This window comes from Seriola lalandi, unplaced genomic scaffold, assembly GCF_002814215.2.
Source record: "Seriola lalandi dorsalis isolate HSWRI2012SDOR001 ecotype SW California unplaced genomic scaffold, Sedor1 jcf7180002054813, whole genome shotgun sequence".
Taxonomy (NCBI): domain Eukaryota; kingdom Metazoa; phylum Chordata; class Actinopteri; order Carangiformes; family Carangidae; genus Seriola; species Seriola lalandi.
In genome coordinates this window covers 53,290-80,599 of record NW_019525366.1, presented here as the reverse complement: position 1 = coordinate 80,599, position 27,310 = coordinate 53,290, and the positions used below count along the sequence as shown (strand labels likewise).

Here is a 27,310-nt window from a genome sequence, read left to right as displayed (position 1 = left end):
GATGTTTTAAATATTAAGAAATTTCCTTCCTGCTACTGTCAGACTTTATAACAAACACTGCACTCAGTGACCTTACACACCAAAGGCTGACAATCCACCATGTGCAAGTTATCTGTTGCTACTTTTTGTATTTTGTATCTTGTATATCTAATATTTATTTGTATATATTATATTTTATTATATTATATTCTTGGTTCTTGTCGTTTGGCAATCTGTTTTTCTTTCTTTGTACTGTCCACTTTGCTGCTTTGACACTGGAAATGTCCCCACTATGGGACTAATAAAGGAATATCTTTAAATTAAACCACTCCTTAAATTATCTTTAAATAGCTACATTATTTATTTAACGTTTTGTGGTTGTAGTTCCCGCTCTGACCTGGCAGCGGCAGCACCTCTCTCACAGTTTCCCGCTCTGTCGGGGTTCAAGCAGCAGAAGAAGAGTCAGACCGGAAACTAAACAGAGCGGCGGAGCAGCGCGCGGCGGAAGAAGCATTTAATCTGTGAAAGTAAACAACAACATATAAACAGCTGCAGGTAAACAAAGTCATCGATTATCGATAATTAAATCTCCACATCACTAGTCTGAACCAGCAAATCACTTCCTTCGTAGGACTACTGCTCAATTGACAGGCTAACAGCATGCTAACAGTTAACCTGGTGCTAACGCAAACAGCTGCCGTAACGGCGGGAACACGTCACCAGCAGCGTCACCATGGTTACCGTTTGTTCGGTTAAACTCGGAGTTGACCCGGGTTTAATGTGCCGGGTTTAAACTGACAGGTTAGCATTACTAGTTAGCCTCAGAGAATCAGAGCGCGATGTGGACCGGCAGCCAATCAGAGTGCAGGGAGAGATGAGCTGTGATTGGTCAGAGCAGAACAATAAATAAACAACTTCTTATTGAAAGACATTTTAATTATTTAAACATTTAACTGTTAAAAATTAAAGTTTTATGTGAATAAAATAAAGTTTACAGCTGAACCAGAAAGAAACTGCAGTCACTGTTTTATAAGAAATTAAAAACCTTTAATCTGGCTTTTTTGACTTGTTAATGATTATATTTGTTATTTATAAACAATAAAACTGTTGCTCAGTAGTCTGATTTTTTATATTGTGGGGTTTATTATACTTCTGTTTCTTTATGTAACAATAAAACATAGCTGTGTCTCTGGATTTGACACATTTTAAATGCTTAAATTTAACTTGTTGAATTCTGATTTCAGGGTAATTTTGATTAGAATCAAACACTGTCCATATTTACAATTAACATGATGATATAACTGACATCCATGTTAATGTAATAGATTTGATATTGTAAAGTAAATCTCTCTCCTCAGGCTCATGGACTCTACACCTGAAACTCTCACATGGTTATGGTTGGTTACAGCATGGAGCGCTCTGATTGGACAGATACTTCACTGACTGCATCGCCTCCAGGTAAGAATTCTGTGTGACGACGGTTGATATTTTTATCTGTCAGTGATTTCACTGCCAATAATTATCTCATGTTTGATCATTGATTTCAGATCAGGTTTTTATAGAAATAAATCAGATTCGTCTCAGTCACGGTTCAGTATTTGTCAGGTTTGATGTATTGGGGGAAAAACATGGTGTGAAATCAATTTAACTCTAATAGGATTTGTTTTCATTGATAGACAGAACATTATTCAGAAACTTTTTGATAATTGATCATTTTGACATGTCATGTTTTCTGTTGCTCACAGTAACTTAATCTCTGAAACGAAACATTTGAGACCAACTCACAAACCGTTCAATGGACATTTTATAGTAAGCAATCAGTATATTAAAGGATGAAATAAACACCAGATTAATTCATAATAAAAATAATTATTAGTTTCAGCTGTAATGATTGTTGTGATAATAAAGTCTACAGTGATATTTTGTCCACAATCATCATCGATATCGACTTAAAATCAGATTCTGTCAAATCTCTGTTGTTAAACCTTAAAATATTTATGTGATGGAAGAAGGACCTCAATAAGTGATGTGATGTGTTTTAGGTCTCCAGTCAGCAGCAGGATGTCAGACTCCTCTGATGAAGGTAAAAACTCAAAACACACACTTCTTTTTTTTTGGTATTTCATTCACTGAATATTGTGTGTGTGTGTGTGTGTGTGTGTGTGTGTGTGTGTGTGTGTGTGTGTGTGTGTGTCTACAGCAGATGACAATGGGAAGACAGGGTCCACCAGCAGGTGAGTCTACCTGTCCATTATTCTCATTATTGGTCAGGGAGGTCAAGAATCCAGATTCGTCCACCAACCAAACCCTGAGATATTTTTGTGGGAGGCTACTCCATAAAAATATTGATCTTTAAAGAACTGTTAGAAAATTAAAAATGTTGCATCAGTCTTGGCTGTGCAGATTTCCTTTCTCTCTCTGACTCCTGATGCTAACAAATAGATTAGCAGATTAGCTAACAACAATTTTAATGGTAACTGGTTGACCAGTTTAAATAAACACAGACCGGAGACAGGTGTTCTCTGTACACAGGTGTTGTTCATGTTTGACACTGAGGACTCACAGCTGCACCTGTAGTGTACCTGTAGCACACCTGTTGATGGAATATGGAATATTTAAATATTGATTATTGATCAGTGACTGATTAAAGGTGCTCTATGACTGACAGGATGTGGACGGAGTCTCAGGCAGGTCCATCCAGGTGTCAGCCCAGCAGACAGGGTTACTGTGGGTACTGCAGAGTCCTGTACAGCAACCTGGACCAGGTACATAAATATACACCTGACTTGGTGGTCAGCACAGGTGTCATATGTATGAAGAGATATTCTACTTCCTGTAGCGTGAGTGAGCTCATGTTCATACACATGTTTATTTCAGTCTGTCACATGAAAATAAATCTGATGTTTAATTTTAAAAAATGGACGACGATGAGTCACAGTAACAAACTCTGAACTTTTACATTTTTCTGCTGGAAATGATCAGGTCAAATAAACTTGGGTGGAAAAAACCACAACAGAGGATTTGAAGTTATAAAATCGTAGAACACATCATGCATGACAGTGAAGCCTTCAGCCAATCGGAGCAAAGTGATGTCATCACAGACAAACCGCAGCTGCTTTGATCCATGAGGTTTTAAGGGTTTTTTTAAGAAGTTTTTAACCATCATACATCATCTTAAGTCAGCGCTGCATTAAGTCAAATGAGTCATGTGACCTGAACTGTTCAATTAGAATCAGTGACACGTCAACGTCATCGTCATACTTCTGTCTCAGCACCTGTCCAGTGTCAGACACCTGGACTCAGTCCGGGCGTCCTCCAGAGGCTCCAGCACCGTCTCCTCCGCCAGCAGCAGCCGGACCAGACTGACCCTGCTGGAACGTTTCCTGCAAGATGTCCTGCAGCACCACCCCCACCACTACAGTGACCCCAGGTAACCTGGTGTCTGTCACCTGACCTCAGGCGTTTCAAACACACCTGTTGGTGTTCATTAACCTGTTTTTGTCTCCGTCAGGCCATCACATGGCGACCTCCCCTCAGTCTCTGCCCCTCCGGTGCCAAGGGCGGAGCTTGATGAACTGCGATTCTCTGACAATGACAGTCGGTCGCTGGGTACGAGAGAACACTTGCCCAGCTCTGACCAATCAGCCAATCAGCAGGAAGATGATGGTATCCACAGCCAATCAGGAGAGGGAGTCACAGAGGGGGACGTTCACAATAGGCTGTCTGCACCAGTCAGAGAACAGGAGGCCATAGGGACCGCCCCCACAGGGCCCACACAATCACCACATGACCAAGCCCCACCCTTTCAACTACAAACACTGCCCCCACACTCTCATGCTCCGCCCTCTGTTCACAGAAAAGCACACAGGAAGACCAACAGGAGAAAAACCAGTGAGTCCTCATCCTCTTCACCTCCCCCCAGGGGCCCAGACCCCAGTTCCCCCCACAAAGATCTGAGCCCAGGCCAGGGAACCAGGACCACACTGGGGCCCTGGATCAGCTGGCAGAAGGACAGAAGAGAGGCGTTCTCCTCAGACCACAGCGACCCTCTGGATCAGACCATTGAGGAGGTTCGTCAGAGCTGTAGTCCAACGTCAGCTGTTTACACAAGCTGGCTGATTCCTACAAACCTTTCTATCCATGACTGAAGGTAGTTTGTGTTTCAGAGGATCACAGGTTTTTCATGTTTGTGTTGGACCTCAGGTGATCCAGATGTTCTGTTATGGCGTCACTTCCACTCCCTGCCAGCAGGAGGAGACTGAGAGCTTCCACTTCAGCCTTCCTGTCACCGTGGAAACACAGAGTGATGACTGGGACTCACCTGTGCAGGTACCTGTCAGACAGATGGAGGAGATCAGTGTGTATAATCTGTACTGTACCTATAATTTTTCTCTGCAGGTGGTTTTACAGCGAGCTCAAACACTCAGTGACACACCTGTCCAGGTGGGTCAGGCAGAGGGGCAGGACCTGGGACATCTGATGGATGTTCAGGTGGACCTGGAGGACCAGGTGTACTCGTACCAGCTTGACTCTGCCCTCCGCAGTGAGCTTAAAGCAGGGAGCGGGGCCAGGCAGGACCAGGGTTTCTGGACTCTGCCCATAGAGGAGGTCCTACCGGCTCCTGCACATATCCCAGAATCCTTCAGGGGGAAGACTTGGGCTCAGATCGAACAGGAGGACGAGGAGAAGGTCGACAAACTGGTCCGACAGTTCAGATGTGGGAGGTTTGTCTGTTACTTCGACAGCGAGTCTCTGGCCAGGTAATATAATGAGTCGTATATACACTGACGTATGGACTTTCATATACAGTTACAAACACTGTGTACTACATATAGACTGTGACATTGATTGTTATCTATAGACTGACATATAGATTGTAACACATAGACTGTGACATATGATATACTGACGTACTGTAATAATAAAATAGACTGTAGTATAACATATACAGTAACATATAGAATTATATATACAAACACTTGACATATAATCTACTGTAACAAGGCTAAAATATACTGTTGACATAGTGTAATCTAAAACATTTTATTATTACTATATATTGTAACATAAAATGTTGTCATTCTATAAATTCTATGAACAGAAACTTAAGTAATAACAGGTAATATTACTATAGTCTCATTAACTCTCAACATTAAAATATTCTTTAACATTAACCAAAACAAATAGACAACATTTTAATATTAACACTTTCGTTTAATAATATGTACTTTTATGTATCTATAAAAGTATATATATATATATATATACACACACACAAGTAGTGAGTATAATATTAATTTACATATAGTGAGACATTCACTTCAATTATTAATATACTCTAATATTTAGTCTAACATTTAGTTTTATATTCACATATATCCTAACAAAATATGATAGCTATTAGGGATGGGCACTTGTAGAAATTTCCTTGATCGATCATCGGGAAAATTAACGACCAACTATCGATTCTTTATAAAATCTAATAATAATATAAAGAAAGCGTCTTTTTCCTCATTGAAATCTTTTTTCCAAGAAGAAATTATAGTCCAACAACAATCCTTTTAAACACAGCAGTGAAAGTTTAATAGTTTAACTATTAAACAGAACAAAAAAGATATGCGGCCTCCTAAAGGCAGCGGAGCCTGAAGCTCTGAGCCAAGCCTCTTCACAAATAACAAGCCAAAGCTGCGGCGCTTATACACGGCGTTGCAATGTTTACAATAAGCTTCATTATTTTTCATCCCGAAATGTTCCCACACTAAACTTCACCAACTTCCCTGCTCTCTTCATGTTCACCTGCGATGCCTACGGCAACCCGCACGCCGCCAGCTGACTATTCATTTCTCTCTGTTGACAATTTAAATTGCGCTTCGGCTGGTTGCTGCCACGTAGTGAAATTCATTGCATCGCTTCAAGACACACTACACAACACACCCTCGTTGATACACATTTTAGATCCATCAGATTCTATGTGATCGTCAAAATTCTTAACGATCAATTATCGATCATCGATTAATCATGCCCACCTCTAATAGCTATTGTAATGTGTCTAACCTGCATTCTACCATATACTTGAATATAAAACATTTACTTTAATACTAACATGTACTGTAGAATCTGACATTCTGTAAGATATACAACAGCAACGCCAAAATATACTTTAGTATTAACATGTACGGCACTATATAACACAGACTTACAGTATGTGTTAATATTCATATAGTTAATTCTGAATAGTATTAACATGTAGTGTGGCGACTAACGTGCTGTATTTCTATGACCTATACATAGGTCTGACATTTACACGTACATACATACACAGTTTCATGTACTTACATATATGGTCTGTTAGTGTTTGTTATTAGTTATTAAGAAACATTTAATCTCACAACCTGCTACAGTTTGGATTAAAAAGATTACTGAGGTTTGTTTTTGTTTTTCTGGTGATGTCATCACTGTCAGGTATGGGAGGAGGAGCCAAAACAAAAAGGGGCATGGTGACAACAACGAAGTAGAGCCAAATACTAGTGTCCTGCCCTTATTGGACTGTTATAACGATGACTCTGTGTATGAGAGGAGGAGAAGGAGGCGGGGCTTCAGGGTGGCGTCCAGGTGTCAGGTGAGTCAGACAGAGTTCTCAGTTCCTGTTTCAATTGGAAGACAAATGTCTCACCTGTTTTTATTTTGTCAGGTGGTAAAAGTCAGTCACAGCACTCAGACCATTCGATTGGTCATCCCAGCAGTCCGTCAAGCAGCTCCTGAGACCCCGCCCACCAGCATCCCAGCAGCCAATCAAAGTATAGCAGAGAGAACACCTGAGGCGCAGACTTGGCGCTTCCTTCCTCAGTCCTACTCCAACATCATCACACCTGTGCAGCCTCGCACTTCTTTGGTCTACCTGCTCTGCTCCCCCTCAGGCCCCGCCCCCTCCTGCACACTAGCACCAGGCTCCGCCCCAAAACGTTCCAGGAAGAAGAGGCGTCCACTGGACCTGCAGGGGCTAAAGGTCAAATACAAACGACTTCCTGTCAGGTTTTATGACCCCGGCACCAACCGCATCCTGAAGAACCCCCCCAAAGGCTTCCTGAGGGGCCGAGGCCCCACCCCCTCAGGCCCGCCGCCGCCCTGTGTCCGTCAGCTGTTTCGAAGTCTGAGTCCCGACCTGAACAGCGACAGAACGCCAGGGGAGGGGGCCGCAGGGCCGTCCAGAATCAAAGGTCATACCTCAGCAGACCCCCCATTCAGCCACGCCAGCAGCTTCCTCCTGAGCACACTCAGTAGGGACTCAGAACAGACTGATAAACAGGACACAGTCAGGAGGAGAGTTAGGACATCTAAAGCCCCGCCCCCTCCACCTCACAGCAGGTCAGAGCGGGGGAGAGGGGGGAGGAAGGAGGGGACACGCCCCCCACCCTCCAAGAGAAGAAACAGGGCTCAAGCCACGCCCCCTCAGCCCAGGAGAGAAGGCCTACGACGCTCAGGGTCCGCCGTACTGACCCCGACCCCTCCTCACTCACCCTCAACCCGCCGGGGGAGGGCCCGGAGGGGGCGGGCCTGCGAGAGAGGGAGACGGTAGCAGGATACTTGTCCATGGAGCAGGTTACACCTGTCCAGCCTCATTTATAAAATCAAAGATTCATTTGTTGTGTATCAATCAGGGTTTTCCAGGATTTGTAAAAATGGTTTGGACCATTAAAAGTGATTGATGTGATTGATCAATAATATGTATCAGTTTATAAATGAGGCTGATGAAATCATCTGATCGATCATTTTACATTTGTGTGATGACACGGTGACAAGTGTCGTTTAAACTTTAATTACTAAATCATTTTAATTAAGTCTTTAATTATGAAAAACATTGATTTAAAATGTTTGTGTCATAATGATAATTGATTGATTGATAATAAGATATTCCTTTCATCATGACAATAGAAAAAACATTGATTATGATTTACATCAAATATAAAAAATATCAATAAATCAGATTTAGAATTTAATTCTTGTCATGAAAATAAAAATGAAATTGAATTATTTTTAAAAACAACATCATGTTCACACAAATTGAAAACCAGATCAGATCTTATCAAATGATTTTGTGTTTGTGACAGTGAACACACCTGGAGGTGATGTGTCAGGTGTGGTACCACCTACCAGGTGTTACTGTCATGTTTTTGTCTCATGTCTGAACTTTTTTACCTTTATTAAATATCACTTAGTTTATGTTGAATAAACAGATTTTATTACCCGAGTATGACTCACCTGGTCAGTGTGCGTTTGTTCTCACAGCATCCACCAGGCAGTGTACACAGTCTCCCACCTGGTCTGCAGCATCCAGAAGCTCCACCCTCTTCCTCTCACCTGGAAAGATTGAAAACTTTCATCTCAAATATTATTTGTTATCTGTTTAAAAAAAAGTTTTCAGTCAGGTGTTTGTTCACCTGGCAACATGAAAAGGTGTTTCCGACAGGTGAGTTTAACACTGACACAACCACAGAGACTTCTGTCTGTCACACCTGTGTGTCTCATCTTTCTGTCTCTCCGTCTGTCTGTCTCACCTGTCTGTCTCTCCCTCCACCTGTCTGTCTCCATGACAGTCTTCAGTCCGTCTACAATTTCCTGCAGCAGCTCCTCTAGACTACACATCCCACAATCCTCCTCTTCCTCCTCCTCTTCTTCTTGAGACAGACAGGTGTCTACGTTCTGTAGCCCCGCCTCCTCTGGTCTATCCTCTTGTCCTATTGGCCGGCAGAGACACATGTCACCTGCAAACCCTTCCTCCTCACAGCAGACATCATGTGACAGAGGAGTGCCCTGGTGGATTGTGGGAGATGGAGATTGTTGTTCGTCCTCACTCGACTCGTCCTTCATCAACACTTCCTCTTCCTCTTCCTCTTCCTCAGTGTTTCTCTGTGTGTCAGAAGTTGGTGTGACATCACCTCTCTCCATGTCAACACTGTGTGGCGTGCTGTTGGCGTGTCGTTGAGCCTGACAGAAAAAATCTAGTTCAGGAGAGAAGTCAACTACAACTTCCAGGGTGCATTTCAGTAACAAACAATCAGTCACAGCAGTTCATGTTCTGACAATGAAACCTGATAAAACATCCAGCAATTAAATTAATTAAAAATATGAATCTATTAAATTAATAAGTTAACTTCCTGATCAGAAGTCAGGGTGAGATCAGGGCAGTGACTTCAGACACAAAACACTCCAACTAGACATCAGGATCTGTCAGGGTCTGTCAGGATCAACAACCTGAGGTGATCGAGACCTTCAACTTTTATTTTAAAAGAAAATGTGTTGTCATTCTGCCAGCTGATGAGGTTTTTAAAAAACACAGCAACAGCAGCTGAGGCTCATGGGTAGTGTAGTATTTAAAGCTGGAGGCAGGTAGTCGATCCAACAGCCTGAAGAATTCAAAATGTGAAGCAGACACTAGGTGGCAGCACGAAACCAGGGTCAGTTACAGTTAAAAAATTTAATTTGAAAACGTGACAGATATTTTCTCTCCCTCTCTCGCACACACATAAATATAACCAGTCTGTACAGACACTGAGGTAATTAAAAGAAAAACTGACATTTTGTTTGATGGTCACTGATAAAATAAGAAATAGTTGAGCTCCTCTGGATCATGTGACTTCCATTTTACCTGACTGACTGTGACTCCAGCCTGAAACACCTGTGTGTTATTTACCCGTGTGAGCATGCCCTGCAGACGCAGGTTGTTTTGTCTCAGTGTTTCCATGGTAACCTCAATCTCCGAGCACCTGTCCTCCAGGATGCCCTGCTCTGATTGTACGGTGAGCCGCAACGCCTGCATCTCCTGCTCGAGCAGCCTGGCGACAAAAAGACAGAGATGATCCAGACTTTAAACCTAGACCTGGTCCTGGTTCTGGTCCTGGTTCTGGTCTTCAGACTCACCATTTGTCTCGGTGCAGGTTCCTGACCTCAGTCAGCACAGCCGATGCATTCAACTGATCAACAACAAGACAGCACACACATTATATACAACCTGAACATTCAAAACCATGAGGTCAACAACCCCTATGAGGTCAGGTCACCTGCTGAGTCAGCATCTCCTCATCAGTCTGCACAACTTTAGACAAGGACAATGAGCTGGGAGGAGGTCGCACTGAGGCATCATGGGAAGCATCTCTGTTGGAGGATGGACTGTGACAGACAGCTGAGTCAGCCAATTGTGTAGAGACATCAGAAGGGGGCGGAGCACTGAGAAACAGACTAGTTAATAAGCGTGTTTCCTGCATTTAAAACGAGACTTTAACAAGTTACTCTAGTAAAAACAAAAGGTGTTTAACAACGTATTTAATTAACATAATGTTTCATTAAAAAGGTTAAAGGGTCAATTTAAAAAAGTAAGTGTGTTTAATTGAAAATGCGTCTTCCTGTGAAATGTTTCAACACTGATTGCACACCTGGCTCACCTGTCCCGCGTCTCCCCTGGCTCCGCCCATATCAGGACCCTCCTCCTGTCAGCCTCTCTCTGAGTGTATCGCCGTGGCAACAGGGTGTGACGAGCGCTGTGCACTAGTGAGCAAAGAGACTCCCTCCAGGTGGGCTGGTGGAGACGCAAACTCAAGGTTACAAACTGATGGATCTTTACCTGTGGGGGGGGTTACCTGTGTATTTGTACCTGTTTGTTTTACCTGGATGTTTATACCTGAGTGCAGAACTCATTTTCCTGATCTGTCTGTAGCTGTGTCTTTCTGTTTTTACCTGTCTGTGATCTCACCTGTATCTGACTTACCTGTATGCAGAACTCAAGAACTGGATGGTGGGTTTTGTGTTTCCTCGTGTGTCTTTCTGTCAGGAAGCAGCTCTGACACACGTGGACTTTCACACACTTCATACAGCGATACCTGCACACAAACACACACACACACACACACACACACACACACACATACATACACACATATGATCCATCAAACAGTGGGTCATGCTGCCCTCTAGTTTGTCTTACAGGATCATCTGATACATCACTCAGGTGTATGAAGCTAGTTGACCCTCAGTAGAAACTAGTTGACCTCAGTAGAATCCAGTAGAAACCAATAGAAGTCTTACCGGAGGCCAGTGATGGGGAAGGTCTTGCAGGTGTGGCAGCGGACTGTGTGACTAACGTTCTGACTGATTGACAGCCGGTACAGAGTTGGTAACCATAGCAACAGACGTGGCTCAGTCTGCAGCCATGACAAAACATGTTCTTCACTCGCCGTAGAGGTCAACACCTGTAAACAAACAGTCAGATTGTCGCCATGACGACCACCAATTGCCTGCAGCCCAGTGTTTTTCTTTGTGTTCTCACCCCGTTAAAACACGACCTCACCGCCGCCTCCACTCCGCCAAAAATTACTTCCTCCTGCACCGCCGCTGGAACCTGAACACATGCATATGTTGGAGAGAGATGGAGGAGGAGAGAGGCATGCTGGAAAATGTAGTTACATTTTTTTAGTCTTTATGGGGTTTACCTGGCTGAGGTCCTGCAGTAAAGCCCTGAGTCCAGACCTGCTGACGGATCCTGAGCTGTTGTCTGAAACCCTCATCAGAGCTGCAGCAGAGTAAAGAGTGTACTTTATACTGAAGGAAAAATAGTCCTAACATGTATTTTATTCTGAAAGTCCATCTCAGCTTTTAAACTTCCTCTCAGATAAATCAATAAAATAAATCCCATCAATGAAAACTTAGTATTTAGTAAACAAAAATGTATTTCTCTCTTTTTAACTACAACACCAACATCATCTGGTTTCTAATTTTTATGAAACAGAAATACAAAATATTCTTTTTATAAATCCTGTAAAAAAAAAAAAAAAAAGCAAAGCAACCATGTGTTGAATGAGGTGTTCCTCAGCAGTCAAATTTTACATGAACAACCTTCTTAATGGCTGTAAACTGACGTTATTTACAGATGACAAAGAAATCTTCATATCCACACAATGACATAACCCATCAGGGCTCAGTCCTTTACATTTTACATGTTAGTGATATATAACCTGTAATATATATATATGTATGTATAAACAGTCTTACCTTTCCTCAGGCCTTCTCACCTGTGTTTTAAACTAGCAAGCCCTCAGTAGATACTAGTTAACCCTCAGTAGAATCTAGTTAACCCTGAGTAGATACTAGTTAACCCTGAGTAGATACTAGTTAACCCTCAGTAGAATCTAGTTAGCCCTCAGTAGATATTAGTTAACCCTCAGTAGAATCTAGTTAACCCTGAGTAGATACTAGTTAACCCTCAGTAGAATCTAGTTAACCCTGAGTAGATACTAGTTAACCCTCAGTAGATACTAGTTAACCCTGAGTAGATACTAGTTAAACCTCAGTAGAATCTAGTTAACCCTGAGTAGATACTAGTTAACCCTCAGTAGAATCTAGTTAACCCTCAGTAGATACTAGTTAACCCTCAGTAGATACTAGTTAACCCTCAGTAGATACTAGTTAACCCTCAGTAGAATCTAGTTAACCCTGAGTAGATACTAGTTAACCCTCAGTAGATACTAGTTAACCCTCAGTAGATACTAGTTAACCCCCTGTAGAATCTAGTTAACCCTCAGTAGATACTAGTTAACCCTCAGTGGAATCTAGTTAACCTTCAGTAGAATCTAGTTAGCCCTGAGTAGATATTAGTTAAACCTCAGTAGAATCTAGTTAGCCCTCAGTAGATATTAGTTAACCCTCAGTAGAATCTAGTTAACCCTGAGTAGATACTAGTTAGCCCTCAGTAGAATCTAGTTAACCCTCAGTACATACTAGTTAGCCCCCTGTAGAATCTAGTTAACCCTCAGTAGATACTAGTTAAACCTCAGTAGAATCTAGTTAGCCCTCAGTAGATACTAGTTAACCCTTAATAGATACTAGTTAGCCCTCAGTAGAATCTAGTTAACCTTCAGTAGATAACCTGTATATAATGGAGTATAAATGGTCTTACCTGTTCTCGGGGCGTCTCACCTGTGTATTTTTCCAGCAGATTGTCAGAGGACAGAGCGATCAGAGCCGTCTGAAGAGATGCAGCAGGTACAGAACCCACCTGAGTCCTGGAACAGAAACACACCTGTACAGATACACTGACAGTGTTACTGCAGCCTGTTTAACTCACCTGTGTGAACTCTGACCTGTCATACAGTCTGAACATCACACTGCACATCTCCTCTGGAGCCTGCATGGTCACATGACCTGGCACTTCCTGGGACACGCCATGAAACATCCTGTTAAGAGTCAAGGTCACTTCCTCCCTGTTCAGCCCCACATCCTGCCGCTGAGTCCCGCCCACCGAACTGACGGCCGCCGTAATGTGTCGAACGGACACAACGTGCACTGAAAACACAAACACACAGCAAGCTCATGGTTAAGTTAGATTAGATTATCTAATGAATTACAGAAGGACTTCCTAGAGGACTAATTTTTATAAGAAGAATAACTGCAGTTCAACTGTATGTAGGATCAAAGACTCTGAAATTAAATTGAGACAGATTTATTATTTAAGGACTGTCTCAAGGACAAACTATATGTTGTTGTTAAATTTGCAGGAGCTGAAGTGACATGTTGTCAGTCAAGTACATGTAAGAGAAACATTATACCATCTACAACAATAGCAAACAGCAGAGTGATATACTATAATATGAAGTGATAGTAATAATATGGAAAGACTCACTATGACAGAGTTTCTGCAGAGACAGAAGCTTCATGGCGGCTCTGTAAACAGACAGACGGATTTCATTCAGCCCCTCTGTGCAGGAAACAGGAAATAAACATCCATCAAGCTTTAATATGTTTCTGCTGAAGGTCGACTGTTGGTGGCAGTTCACCTGTAAGTTAACGGAGAGGAGCTTACCGATTCTGTTCAGGTCCATGATGAGGTTCACGTCAGTCTGAAAACACACAACAACATCAGGAAAGTTTCTGAATCAGTGAACACGGGTGATCTGATGATTCTTTCTCAAAGTGCTGAAGCTTTCAGGAAACTTTAAAGGTTTTGTAGATGGATTTTATTCTGATTGAATATAAACCATGTTTTTTGAGGGGGCAGGTGACTTCACTGCTCCAGGGTCAGGTTTCTTTATTTCAGAGTGTCACATCCACACAGTTACAGTTACAATACACACTCACAGACCTGATCAATCCTCCTCTCAATAACTGAAGCAGACAGGATGTCCACTTTCTGTTTCACCTGCATCCACCTGGTTCTTGAAAGGTTTCTCAAACTCAGGAGCTGCAGGGACAAGAGCAGAACGGATCAGTTTCTTTACATGAGTGAAAGCAGCTTCACAGGATGGAGACAGGACCACAGTGTTTTACTACAATCTTTTCATTACATTGTTTTTACTAGTGTTTTAACTCTGAAGGTCTGACAATAGAGATGCTTCAGTTCGTTTCTAGATCTTTATCCTCAGCCTGAACATGTCCACCAGAATAAACTCAAGCAGTGGAAACACGTCAGTTAGTTCAGTAGAAACAGACTCAGACAGTAGAAACAGACTGACCTTGTTACGACTGTTGCAATGCAGAAACCAAACGTGTGCTGCTGGAGAGACAAAGTGAATGAATCATGAATGAAGGTTTCATTTATCACCGCAGCTGCTTCTCACCTGTCAGCTCACCTGCTGCCTGTGGACCAATCAGCAGCCACCAGAGAGCTGACATGGGACCAGGAGCTGACTCCAGGTCTGTGTTAATGATCTGACTGTTGACACATTTTGTAGTTTGAATGGTCTGATCACATTTGAGCTGAGACACAGTAACATCATGACGTCCTGCTTCTTCTTGTTCAGTTAATCTGTGAACTTCATCAGATCAGAAATCCTTAATCCATAACAAATACACAAGTCTAGACAAAAAACACACTGAACTTTGACTTGGATGCTGGCCATGGGGACTAAATAACTCCCTGTTACAAATGGAAGACTTCAAAATTAAGATAAGATAAATTGTTAAAAATTATCTAGAAATCAATGATACAGAGGGGCTTGAACCGGTTACACTGTGGGAGGGAGCAGAACTGAGGTCGGAAATGACATCTTTGCTTCGTATAAGAAAAGTCAGAGAGGGAAAAAAAATGTAAGGAATCCATAAGACATCCTGTTACCAGGGGAAGCTGCTTTGGTTTGATGCTTGGATCCTCAGGACTCTGGTTCCGCCTTTGGGACTTGAAGCCGGGCACACACGTCTCTCCTGAATGGTGGTGACTCGTTCTGCAGTGCACGGTGACATATCACACACTCTCATGGACGTTGTGTAGGAACTAGGACTTAAAGGCATGTTCCTCCTCCAGACCTGGTGCATTGTGTCACTGAAGGTTCATGTTAAGGGTAGGTAAGAAGAGCTGGTTTTTAAATCGCCACTGTGGGTCCAGTGCACTGGCAACAGCAACATAAGCCATTCATCAAAAAGAGGATCAGTGAACAGTGACCCCTGCAGTCTGGGAGTGAACCTGTTCAGATGCTCCAATGTCCCTTTAGGATGGAGATCCGGGGGAAGCCAGAAATCATGCCTATACAGAAAAGATAGACATAGGATATATATACATAAATATATCTACGCACACACAGAGGGGGGGAAAACTCTCAACAAGTGAAAAGGCTTCTAGATATTCACATGCCTCATAAAGACATTAACAGAGATAACTCCACACACATGAATCACTCTCACATGAGTGCTATTAATTAGGTCCACATTTCATAAAGCACCAATGACACATTAGAAGAGAGAGGATGACATTTAATTTCCAAGCATCCATTCACCCTGAAGTCAGAAGGTCAAAGGGTCATTTCTTACTCACTGGTTTGTGTCAATGGAGCTGAGAGATGTTGGACTTTCACAAGAACAGGTAGGAAGAAATGTATCAAAACCATTTCCAAAACACATGTCATGTTAAAGCTCCATTTTGTCCTCTTCTACTGTTTTTTTTATTTAAATGTTAGAAGATATAGCTCTAGTAACAACAGGTCATTGAGCCAATCAGAAGAGAGGTTAGAGTATCTACTGATGATATTTAAATTTGATTATAACATGATTATTTGGCGAAACATTCACCTTCAGTTTTCCTTTTCCTCTCTGTCTGAGAGGATGATGATGATGTTGGTTCAGAGAAGGCTGACTGAGAGGCTGATTTAAATGAATGTTTCATGTGAGTGAGCTGAGTGGCCTGATGATGAAAAACAAACAGCCGCTGTGGTGGAGCTGTGAACACTGTGTTGTTGTATATGTCTGTTGGCTGCTGACCTCCTCTGCTCTTTGTTTCTCTTCAAACTGAAGCTCATTGTCTGTTTCTGGGTCGTTCGAGGTCCAAACACTGGAGCTTTTCTTCTTCTGCACTGAGATAAACGACAACACACAGTGCCTGTCATCCACCACCATCATCACATCATCACATCAGCTCCGAGGTTGGCGTGGTTTCACTGACCCAGACCAACAGCCTGCAGCCAGGAGCTCTGAGAGCAGGTTTTCAGCTAAATGCTAACATTAGCACAACAACATGCTAACGTTTAAAGTGGTAACATGCTAACATCTGCTAATGAGCAAATAACACAGTGTTCAGCTGAGGCTGATGGAGATGTCATTAGTTCTGCAGGGAGCTGGTCACCACAGAGACCCAAAGACACAAAACCACCATAAAGACTCAAATCCACCACAGAGAGGCAAGACAACCACAAAGACGCAAAACCACCATTAAGACTCAAAACCACCACAGAGACACAAAACCACCACAAAGACTCAAAACCACCACAGAGACACAAAACAACCACAAAGACGCAAAACCACCACAGAGAGGCAAAACAACCACAAAGACTCAAAACCACCACAGAGAGGCAAAACAACCACAAAGACTCAAAACCACCACAAAGACGCAAAACCACCATTAAGACTCAAAACCACCACAGAGACACAAAACCACCACAAAGACTCAAAACCACCACAGAGACACAAAACAACCACAAAGACGCAAAACCACCACAGAGAGGCAAAACCACCACAAAGACTCAAAACCACCAGAGATGCAAAACAACCACAAAGACGCAAAACCACCATAAAGACTCAAAACCACCACAGAGACACAAAACCACCACAAAGATGCAAAACCACCACAGAGACTCAAAACCACCACATAGAGACAAAAAAACAACCACAAAGACGCAAAACCACCACAGAGACACAAAACCACCAAAGACTCAAAACCACCACAGAGATGCAAAACAACCACAAAGATGCAAAACCACCACAGAGACTCAAAACTACCACAAAGACTCAAAACCACCACATAGAGACACATAACCACCACAAAGAGACAAAAAACCTCTACAGAGACTTAAAACCAACACAAAGACTCAAAACCACCACAAAGACTCATAACCTCTACAGAGACTCAAAACCACCACATAGAGGCACAAAACAACCAAAGACTCAAAACCACTACAAACAGACAACAAACCTCTACAGAGAATCAAAACCACGACATACAGACATAAAACAACCACAAAGAGGCTCAAAACCACCACAAAGAGACAAAAAACCTCTACAGAGGCTCAAAACCACCACAAAGACTCAAAACCATCACAGAGGCTCAAAACCACCACAAAGAGACAAAAAACCTCTACAGAGGCTCAAAACCACCACAAAGACTCAAAACCATCACAGAGGCTCAAAACCATCACAGAGGCTCAAAACCACCACAGAGGCTCAAAACCACCACAAAGACCCAAAACCACCACAAAGACCCAAAACCACCACAGAGGCTCAAAACCACCACAAAGACCCAAAACCACCACAAAGACTCAAAACCACAACAGAGGCTCAAAACCACCACAGAGATTCCCAGTAAAATGGATGACATTGTGTTATTTAATGTTCAGTGTGAAAATTAAAGTAAAAACATAAAAACATTGAAACAAATTACTTTAAAATTTGTACACTTAGGCTCCACCCAGTGGGCGTGGCCTCTTTACTGCACTCAGCCTTCAGTCAGAATCAGAGTCAACACTCCAGTTTCCCTCATCAATAACTACAACAGTCCTGCTGAACTGCAGTTACTGCTGCTGCTGGGTGAGTACACACTGTACTCCACAGTTTGTCATGTGGTCACTGAAAGACACTTTTGTCAGAGACATTTGTTGAATGTTTTTGTCTCATGGTGTTTGTGCTGCTGTGGACTGACTGATTACAGAGGAGTGTATGAGCTTGCTGAAGTAAAAATGAAGAGCTCCCTGGGGATCTGTCTGGTGATCTGCTCTGCTCTGATCGGACTGGGTACGTTTGAGTTTGTTGTTTTTTAAATCTGATTTTTTTTCTTTTTTGATTGATTCATATTCTTGATGATTTGAAAAACAGCATTAGAAAAAAATAAAATAAAAAAACAATAATACAATTTGACATGTTGTTAGTTGGTGGGATATCACAACTAACTGTGTGTGTGTGTGTATATACATACACAAGCCTTTTAAGAGAGGTATGTAGTATCCAACTGAAACTAAAATGTATTCATTAACTTGCGTAATTATTTGCTTGAATTTTCCGTTACTGTTGACACCTAATTGTGTCTAAATTTTTGGCACCAACTGACAGTCTCACCATTGTAATGTCTGTGTGGGCAGCCGCTAAAACAGTTTAATATTTCTGCTGTACATGTCTGAAGCAGCTGGGAAAGATGTTTTTAAGTGCTCACATCTGTAACCTCTGCATCTTTCTTGCTCCGGGTCAAGATTCGAATCAGGAAGTAACGTACAGAGGTTACAGGACTACAGTCTGGGCTCATTTGTCACACTGTAGCAGAGACCAGCAAAGACTCCAGGATGACACTGCTTACAGCCCCAAAAAATCAACACATAGAGGATTATATAACAAAAGCATCTAAAATGTTAATCAGTGAGCTTCGGAGCTGCTGGTGGGTGATTTTGTTACCTTATTACACACCCATGCTAGCTGTTTCCCCCCGTTTCCAGTCTCTAGGCTAAGCTAAGTTAGCTGTATCCATGTTTTTCCAGTCTCTATGGTAAGATAAATTATCTGTGTTCCTGTGTTTTCAGTCTCTAAGCTAAGCTTAGCTTACTAGCTGCTGGCTGTAGCTTCATTAAAGACATGAGAGTGGGATGTTTACTTCACCAATGCCACAGATGTGGACCAGACTGAAACAAACCTTTTCATGACAGAAGCAGCATTAAATCTCTAAACTCTGTTTCTGTCTCGTGATTTTCTGCTGAAAGTCTCTCTTTTCCATCTTCACCTTCCTCCTTACTGTCTGAACAAGTTTAAGGATAATTAAAAAAGATGATGTAGAATCTGTATTTACCTAATATTTACCTAGCGGCCTAAATTTCACAAACTTCACACTGCTACATTCACAGCTACACTGCTAACTAGTTAGCTAACCCTGCTTCGGTTGCCTCTCTCTCTCTACGTAAACAACCTATGTACTGATCTGTTCCTGAAAGCAGCTGCTCTATTCCTGTAATAATATTCTGTCTCTAACGTACAGCGGAGTCACAGACAGCTTGGTAAACTCACTTTAGCTAAAGCTAATCACCTGTCAAAGATCCAGGATTATACTCAATGCACAACCTCTGAATCAAGCTGCTATCCTCTCCGCCTGACAAGCTCCACTTTGTCAACGTGATATGGTCACACCCACAAAAATGACAGAAACTATATTTACAATGGCTGGAAGTCAAGCTTGATGCAGAGACAATACCCTGCTGCCACCACAAGAGGGCAGTAAATGACAAGGGTTAGGGTTATGAATGAAACAGACTGGAGCTATTCTGAGATCAGATGTGAGGAGAGATCACTTCACTTCAGTAATGATCCAATTGATTCTGTTTTCAGCTTCAACTGTTCCCGACGGCACAACACTGCTTTAAACACAATAAACACACTGGTGGGTTAAAGGTTGAAAGATGTTGTTTGGAGGAGACAAACAAACCTTTACAGACCTCTCCATCAGTTTCTGTTTTCACTGCTACCTTTGGTTTGTGAGATCAGAACATGAACATGAACCAGAACTGAAACAATTGATAAAAACCTCCTGTGATATTATTATAGTTGATCCCATGTAATCAGATAGTAGATTTTCAGTTAAGCACCATCGTAAAATCTGTGTAAAATTTGGATATAAACACACTGAGAAGTGATAGTATTAGTATTAGTATTAGTAGTATAAATAAGTATTAATTAGTATTAGTAGTATAAATTAGTATTAGTAGTAATGAAAAGTGCTTTCTGTGTTCCAGGATCGGCCATTCGGTGTTACAGTTGTAAGGATTATACAGCCAGCTGCTCCAAACAACGAGACTGTAGCTATGACGACGCCTGTCTCATACTCAACGAGAGAGGTGCCTTTACCTGTACACCTGCATACATGTACACCTGCACACTTGTACACCTGTACACCTGCACATCTGTACCCATACTTTTACCATAACCATAGAGAATACTGATTTCTGATTGGCCAAAGATCTCCATTGTTCTTTATTGCCAAACACTGACTGTCAGGAGCTGCTGTGAGCTGCCTCCAGGTTTACAGGATACTGAAGGATCCAGATCAATCCGGACTGTCTTTGTCCTGTTTGTCCTGCAGGTGGGATGACCTACCGTCAGTGTCTGAAGTATTCAGACTGTGAGTACAGCCGCCTGGCCCAGATGTTCCCCCAGGTACAAAACACTTCCTCTATACTCACCATGTTTAGTCAGTGATTGCTGTTGAAACAAACTGACTGCTTCCTGCTTCATCAGTGTTGTTGAATATCTGGGATGAAGCTCAGACCACTGTGGTGACAGGAGACGTTCAAGGGAAATATCCTGATCTGTATCAACTCTCTGAGAAGCAACAAGCAGCTGAACTCCCCCAACCTTCTCCTCTGAGCTGTGACTCAATGAAACGAAATATTACTGAAAGATAAACATGCAACATGATCAACCAGATAAACATGCAGCAGGAGGACGATACTGTAGTTTCTTAAACACATCATCTCCAGTGTGTTTAGACGACATAGACAAACTTGCAAGACCTGCAGGGATCCTGTGTCCAGGTCAGGCAGAGCAAGCAAGTGCCCAGGGGCCCCAGACCTCCAGGGGCCAGAAAACCCCAGGCTTAATCTGCATCATTTGGGTCTAGATAATCTGATTAATCAAACAAATTAGTGGGAGCATTAGAGTTTCAACAGTTCAGTAATAAGTCACAGCTGATCAATTTTCTATTATCAATCACTTTCAGGTGTCCAGTTTCACCTTCAAGTGCTGCAACTCTGACCTGTGTAACTCCGCGCCCTCCTATGCAGCGAGCTCTCTGATTGGTCTGCTGGCCTCTGTGGTCGTCATGTGGTGGTGTGTCCACTGAAGAGGCAACCATCATGTTCCTGCAGTGCTGCAGCGCCCCCCAGTGTCTGCAAACACACAGCGCACATAACACTCGCAGCTTCTCTAATTGACACTCATTCACCACATTCACATTCATCCATTCATCCCAGTCAGTCATTCATCACGGTTCAGTTTAGATCAAACAGGCAGAAGACCGACTTCCCGTTTCAGATATTTTTCATGTGACATAACAAAATGTTTAGATTTTATCTCAACAGTGTGACAGTTCAGGAACCTGAGGGGCGGAGCTTACATGTTTTGACCTCACTGATTGGTCAAACACAAACACCACAGAGATTTTATTATGTGAAAACGAGACTGCTCACACTCATGGACTCAGTACAGCTGCCACAGCTTGACATTTATTTTGAAAAGAATCACTACATAACTTTCTGGCTCCAGCTCCCATGATGCATCACTGTCATTACGTAAATGTCCTCAGATGATAGAGTGAAACTAAAGCAGGAGAAAATTTCCAATCAGACCTGAGTGTGTGGATTACCTGCAAACATCAGGCAGGTGAAGAGAGGCCATGCCCACATCCACAAGGTCTACAGGTGGTTTCAGCGGTCTGAGTCCGTCTGTGTGAACAGGAAGTGAGTGAACGAGTGAGTCAACATCATCAGCTGATTGTGTCATGAGTCAGAAATAAATAACAAACTGTTTCATCCGTCTAACAGACCTGCTGTTCACGGTTCTTCATTAACAGAACCTCCGGTTCCTCTGGTTCCTCCGGTTCCTGTGGTTCCTGTTTGGTGACAGAACATGAAAGTTTCCTCTTTAACTCTGTTTGAAACGACTGACCTGAAACCAGCTTTACGACACTGCCTGCAAACAACCATGATTTTAATAAAGTTTTACAAACCGGAAACAGACTCAGACGGATTTGATTTTTAAATCTTTTGAAGGAAATGTATTTATAGTCAATTGAACAGTGAGACTGAATCTACTGGAGCTGTTTAATAAACTTAATTAAATAATTCAAAACATCCTCAATATAAAGAAACAACCTGCTCTGATCATTTTAAAGAGTTAAAGGTTTAACGTTTAAGGTTTGTAGTTCTCTATAGAACCTTAAAAACTCTGTCATGAGAATTAATAAATAAATAAATAAAAATGAAAAGTAAAAACATGTTTTTACATTTTACAGAAATTTAATTTTTATTTTCTGAACTGAGTCTGTAAGAAGAGAAAGACTGAAACATGAAGACTGATTTTTCCTGATGGGACCTGAAGGCAGCAGCAGTGTGAAGCGTTCGACAGCAGCACCACCTGCAGACTGTCAGGTGAACTACACTAACTCCAACCTTGAACGCAGCTTCTATGAACCAATAAAATCTACTTCGTAAAAATAAAAGTCTGTTAAATTTGGATTTGTGTTTTTAAATGTTTTATTGTTTAAGAAATAACACGAATAAAAACTAAATAATTATCACAAGATCAGGATTTATGGAAATAATTAAACAAATGTGACCAAGACTGAAAAGTTCGGTTCAGTTTGGTGATTTTTATACTGCAGGTTAATTTTTTTTCAGTGCAGTGGTCTTTTTGTTACAGTATTTTATTTTATTTTTTTATTTTTTTTTTTAAATTGTATTTTTTTTTAGTTTTTTTTTTTTTTACAGTGCAGTGTTTTTCGTTGTTACAGTATTTTTTTATACAGTGTTGTCAAGTATTTTTACCGTATACTGTGACAACAATGCTTTACAGTGTAATTCATTGTCTAACAGGAGAGTTTCCAGGAAACGCCCAGTACACTGTAAAACACTGTAAACACTGTAAAACATAAACACTGCTCAGCTGTTCCGAGTCGCTGACGTCACTTTGTCAAGTGCTTTACGAAAAACAAAAAATACAGGAAACTGACGGATTCATGTTCAAAATAAAAGCACTAAACTGGCTGAAGTCACACATGAACAATAAAAACAACACATTTATTTTTTACTGACTGTACACCCTTCTGTTCTTTACATTTGTTTACTGCTTTACATTTTAGTTTCTTAATATCTTAGCTCCTCTATTTTTTGTCTGTTATTTCCTCTGAAATCTCCAGTACGATGCTTTTATTGTGAAATGAGCGACAGGAAGTGGTCTCTGTGTGTTTTTCTACCTTAACGCAGGGCAGTTGCAGGTTGGTCGCTGAACAGCTAAACAGGATGAAACTTTGATCCAATATAAAACGATAAAAATCTGCTGCTGCTGACGTTATCATGGCTCTGAAGGTAAGTCCGTTTACCTGTTAGCTGACGGTGACCTCTGACCTCCCACCTGCTGCGGGATTACATCACAGAGCAGATAGCGCTGCATGAAGCTCATAGAGAAACGAGTGAATTCAGAGACTGAAAAGGCGAAGTTTAAAGAGCAGCGACTGAGATTCAAATAAAATCCAGATATTCTAAAACTTGTGGAGGAGGATTAAAGGCTTTTTCATGAGAGAAAAATACGAAAATAAGTTAGAAAAACTCTCTGTTTAATTATAAACATGAGGCAAGGAAATCTAAAGATGTCAGAGGAGGAAAAGTCCGTTTTCTACTGTAGAATTTAAAGTCTTGTTATTAAAAGGATTGTTATTCATTTTTCTAAAGAAAGAATCAAAGACTATGAAAGATGTGAAACAACTCACTCCTGCAGACATGTATATAAATGTTATTTATATATAATAGAGATATTAGAAATCCTCTTTGTGGGTTTTTAAACGATAAAAGAACAGGAAGTCGCTTATTCACAATGTACAGAAATTATATAAACAACCTATAGAGTCTGGGAGGAAACAATCTTATGGGATAACTAAGAAAAACAGCAAACATGGTATTTTTAATTTACAGTTTTCTACAAATATATATAGATACTAGAACTACAACAGAAACTAACAAAGCAAACATGTTCAGAAATGTGTAGGAGCTTGATGGGACAGTTAGAAAATATGATATAATATAAATATTAATATATAATTAGAGTTTTCTATGCTAGGCTTGTTACAAATATAATGAGATGAGGGGAAGGATGGCATGAAGTACAGAAAGCTGCTGTTTGATAGCACAAACAGAAATCATGTAAATGTCTGCAGGAGTCTGGTATGGACAGCCAAGAGCGTTCAAGAGAACAAACAATGACTGACTGTTTCACACAGAAACGTCCCACAGCTGTTGACAGAGGAGGAAGTCACAGTTTGTAGTTCCACTGATAACCAGACCTTCCTCTGAGACACAGTGCTGAGCTCAGCACGAGGAGCATCATCAACATGACACTCAACAACTCCATGTTTTCACAGTAGAAGTCATAGAGTCTGTGCTGTGTTTCAGGCTCAGGTTCTGTACAACTTCACGGCTGAACCAGGAAACAATGAGCTGTCGGTCAGAGAGGGAGAGACGCTCACTGTGCTCAGCCAGGTACGAGCTCACAGATGTGTTATCTACACATTCATACATGGTATTTACACAGTAAACACGACACACTTTGTCATGATGAGTGTATCTGTCTGTGCAGACTGTGGGTGGAGGCTGGATCGAAGTCCAGGACTCCAGCGGACGAACTGGACTGGTACCAGAGGGGTATTTACAGGTGAGTTCAGCTGAGATTTCATTCAACGTCCTGTTGGAGCCAGTTCACGTCTCCTCTGTCACTGAGCTCCTGCAGGATTGTAGGATCGATCAATCCCTCCAGGATTGTTGCGGCTGAAATACCTGATTTCACTGCAGCTTTTCTTAAAGTTGTGAAGAAAGTTGCAAAGTTTTTAGATGTTTCTACATGATTTTTTTGCAATGAAACTGCAGGAGACAATAACATTTTTCAGAAGTTGTCTTTTTTTGTATAATTCATTGAAAATGGAAGGCAACTTGTTCCAGTGAGAAGAAATCCAGGTCAGTGCAGGTGTGGACCCAGTCATCAAGAGATTCTGCTCCTCTTTTCTGTCTTCATCACAGGTAGAGCTGATCTTTAGAATCACCTCATCAATTTATTCATACATAATGTAGAACTGGAGGTCAGTCTGCTCCCAAAGGTCTGGAGAAGGACCACTGGAAGAGTCAGTCCTGTACTACTTTCCTGGAAAGTAGGGGAGACTCAAAACCAATAGAATCTCAAAACCACCTGAGAGATGAAAACCCTCAATTTCTGTCTCTTACGAGTAAAGGAGCGAACTGTCTGCATACATAAAGATGCAGAGATTCAAAGATGCAGAACAACAGTGATCCACGACAGTTCCCTGTGGGAAGCCATGACATGATCTGAGTCAGACATGAAAACACCGGGCACACAGAGCACTGACGGTGAGCTGGTCCTCCTCTTCATGTGTGTTTCAGGTTGGAAATGTCGGCGGCGGTGAAGGGGGTGGGGCTTATGTCTCTCACAGTACAGGAGGGTGGGATAGTCATGGATACACGCACACGCAAGGTATATGTTATTCACTCATGTTAAAAGGTTGTTGGCAGATTATTGAAATATTTTAAGATGAATTTTTTATAACTTATTTGATCTGTTTAATAAGATCAAAGTCCTGTCTCTATCAGCTGTTGACGACGAGGACGGCGAGTGGGACGATGACTGGGATGATCAGTCAGTGGGCGGTTATCACGGTAATAATCAGGTGGATGGGGAGGGTGGAGCTTCAGGACAAAGTACCCATGGACCCTCCATGAAGATCTCCCTGAACAAGTGAATGAACTTTCACAATATACAGCAGATTTATAGTAGATCCCAGCAGAACCCAGTAGGTCTCAGTGATCCTGTGTGTTCCCAGGTTTCCCTTTTCCAAAGGTCCGAGTCCAGAAGTCTTCTTATTGGCCAAACCACCAGCTGACAGCAGAGACCGACTTCCTGTCTATGTGAGTAATCACCTTTATTGATAATTCTACCACACTCGTTGTCTGCGCTCTGATTGGCTCCTGCTCATTGTCCAATCAGATGGGAGAGGTGGGTCCGGTCTGGTTGTACCCGGCATCCTCTCTGGACTGTGTGATCGCTGATCCCAAGAAAGAATCCAAACTGTACGGACTGAAGAGCTACATCGAGTACCAGCTCACCCCCAGTGTACTACACAATACTACACAGTACTACACACAGTACTACACTGTACTATACACTGTACTGCACAGTACTACACACTGTACTACACGGTACTGCACACTGTACAACAAAGTACTACACTGCGCAACACAGTAGTACAACTAACCCTAATTAAACAAAACCACTCTGTACTAAACAGTACTACATGGTGCTACACAGTAATACTCACACTGCTACATAGTACTATACAGTACTACACTGTACAACACAGTACTACCTAGTATGACACAGTACTACACGCTGTACTACACTGTACTACACACTACTACACAATACTACACTGCACTATACACTGTATTACACAGTAGTACAAGGTGCTACACAGTAATACTCACACTACTACACAGTACCACACAGTAATACTCACAGTACTACACAGTAGTATGTAGTAGTACTTATAGTACTCACTCTCTTACCCTCCTTCTTCCTGCAGACAACTAACAGACCTGTAAATCATCGCTACAAGCATTTTGATTGGCTGTACGAGCGTCTTCTGGAGAAGTTCGGATCAGCGTTGCCAATCCCCCCACTGCCTGACAAACAGGTCACAGGTGAGCTATCACCATGACAACCACACCTGTACGAGCCTGACACCTGTATGACAAGCAGCTGGATTTGAATAGATGACAGTAGGTGACAGTAGGTGTCAGCACAACCCACACCTTGTTCCAGTGTTGTTCCTGTGCTTTCAGGCAGGTTTGAGGAGGACTTCATCAGGATGAGGATGGAGCATTTACAGGCCTGGATGAGTCGAATGTGTCGTCACCCCGTCGTGTCTCAGAGCGACGTCTTTCAGCTCTTCCTCACCTACAGAGATGAGAAGGTGAAGTCCTACCCTGACTGTGTACACATACATACACATACACACATATATATATATATATATATATATATATATATATATATA

At 41.9% G+C, this 27,310-nt stretch overlaps 4 protein-coding genes across 9 annotated transcripts in view; 3 read left to right on the top strand and 1 right to left on the bottom strand.

Moving 5' to 3' along the window:
• The first annotated feature begins 440 nt into the window (after positions 1–440).
• Positions 441–8,233, top strand: zdbf2 (zinc finger, DBF-type containing 2). 5 transcript variants are annotated; one of them, XM_023426142.2, is made up of 11 exons: positions 441–534; positions 1,338–1,437; positions 2,022–2,062; positions 2,180–2,213; positions 2,648–2,744; positions 3,252–3,409; positions 3,491–4,049; positions 4,183–4,308; positions 4,378–4,739; positions 6,442–6,598; positions 6,671–8,233. In XM_023426142.2, the coding sequence occupies exons 3-11, from the start codon at positions 2,041–2,043 to the stop codon at positions 7,553–7,555; spliced, it is 2,400 nt and encodes a 799-aa protein (XP_023281910.1). In that variant the 5' UTR covers positions 441–534; positions 1,338–1,437; positions 2,022–2,040; the 3' UTR covers positions 7,556–8,233. The 5 variants fall into 5 exon arrangements, with proteins under 5 accessions (XP_023281910.1, XP_087035386.1, XP_087035385.1 ...); XM_087179260.1 differs by adding an exon at positions 1,725–1,788 and having other exon boundaries at positions 2,183–2,213; positions 4,183–4,739; XM_087179259.1 differs by adding an exon at positions 1,725–1,788 and having other exon boundaries at positions 4,183–4,739.
• On the bottom strand, positions 8,227–15,953 carry dytn (dystrotelin). Its single transcript, XM_023426137.2, has 17 exons — positions 15,080–15,953; positions 14,478–14,518; positions 14,108–14,206; positions 13,829–13,865; positions 13,649–13,723; positions 13,110–13,311; positions 12,946–13,031; positions 11,463–11,542; positions 11,300–11,371; positions 11,059–11,222; positions 10,742–10,853; positions 10,419–10,552; positions 10,038–10,203; positions 9,898–9,950; positions 9,671–9,812; positions 8,535–8,964; positions 8,227–8,337 (listed from the first exon to the last, which is right to left on the bottom strand). Exons 3-17 carry the CDS (start codon positions 14,168–14,170, stop codon positions 8,243–8,245), a joined length of 1,911 nt encoding a protein of 636 aa, XP_023281905.2. The 5' UTR covers positions 14,171–14,206; positions 14,478–14,518; positions 15,080–15,953; the 3' UTR covers positions 8,227–8,242.
• Positions 15,954–17,937: 1,984 nt separating this feature from the next.
• Positions 17,938–22,210, top strand: cd59a (CD59 molecule (CD59 blood group) a). The gene is made up of 5 exons (XM_023426108.2): positions 17,938–18,033; positions 18,155–18,237; positions 20,214–20,315; positions 20,561–20,634; positions 21,197–22,210. Exons 2-5 carry the CDS (start codon positions 18,183–18,185, stop codon positions 21,317–21,319), a joined length of 354 nt encoding a protein of 117 aa, XP_023281876.1. The 5' UTR covers positions 17,938–18,033; positions 18,155–18,182; the 3' UTR covers positions 21,320–22,210.
• Positions 22,211–23,445: 1,235 nt separating this feature from the next.
• LOC111669694 (sorting nexin-9-like) overlaps positions 23,446–27,310 on the top strand; it is an 8,243-nt gene continuing 4,378 nt past the window's right edge. Inside the window, exons 1-9 of one of the 2 annotated variants that reach the window (XM_023426107.2) lie at positions 23,446–23,561; positions 24,642–24,728; positions 24,826–24,900; positions 25,641–25,731; positions 25,848–25,992; positions 26,078–26,162; positions 26,242–26,367; positions 26,837–26,954; positions 27,096–27,226. In XM_023426107.2, the coding sequence (XP_023281875.1) occupies positions 23,550–23,561; positions 24,642–24,728; positions 24,826–24,900; positions 25,641–25,731; positions 25,848–25,992; positions 26,078–26,162; positions 26,242–26,367; positions 26,837–26,954; positions 27,096–27,226 (870 nt within the window). In that variant the 5' untranslated portion in view covers positions 23,446–23,549. Of the gene's footprint in view, positions 23,562–24,641; positions 24,729–24,825; positions 24,901–25,640; positions 25,732–25,825; positions 25,993–26,077; positions 26,163–26,241; positions 26,368–26,836; positions 26,955–27,095; positions 27,227–27,310 lie in introns of both variants that reach the window. The other variant, XM_087179261.1, reaches the window with a different exon arrangement.

Excerpts from the sequence above, each read along its gene's own strand:
- zdbf2 (XM_023426140.2), top strand. The coding sequence starts at position 2,041 with ATGTCAGACTCCTCTGATGAAG. Across the intron at positions 4,740-6,441 it reads GACAGCGAGTCTCTGGCCAG|GTATGGGAGGAGGAGCCAAA; the intron begins GTAATATAATGA and ends CATCACTGTCAG. Across the intron at positions 6,599-6,670 it reads GGGTGGCGTCCAGGTGTCAG|GTGGTAAAAGTCAGTCACAG; the intron begins GTGAGTCAGACA and ends TTATTTTGTCAG.
- dytn (XM_023426137.2), bottom strand. The coding sequence starts at position 14,170 with ATGCAGGTGAAACAGAAAGTGGACATCCTGTCTGCTTCAGTTATTGAG. Across the intron at positions 13,866-14,107 it reads TTGAGAGGAGGATTGATCAG|ACTGACGTGAACCTCATCAT; the intron begins GTCTGTGAGTGT and ends GTGTGTTTTCAG. Across the intron at positions 10,854-11,058 it reads TTCCCCATCACTGGCCTCCG|GTATCGCTGTATGAAGTGTG; the intron begins GTAAGACTTCTA and ends GTTTGTGTGCAG.
- cd59a (XM_023426108.2), top strand. The coding sequence starts at position 18,183 with ATGAAGAGCTCCCTGGGGATCTGTCTGGTGATCTGCTCTGCTCTGATC. Across the intron at positions 18,238-20,213 it reads CTCTGCTCTGATCGGACTGG|GATCGGCCATTCGGTGTTAC; the intron begins GTACGTTTGAGT and ends TCTGTGTTCCAG. Across the intron at positions 20,635-21,196 it reads TGGCCCAGATGTTCCCCCAG|GTGTCCAGTTTCACCTTCAA; the intron begins GTACAAAACACT and ends AATCACTTTCAG.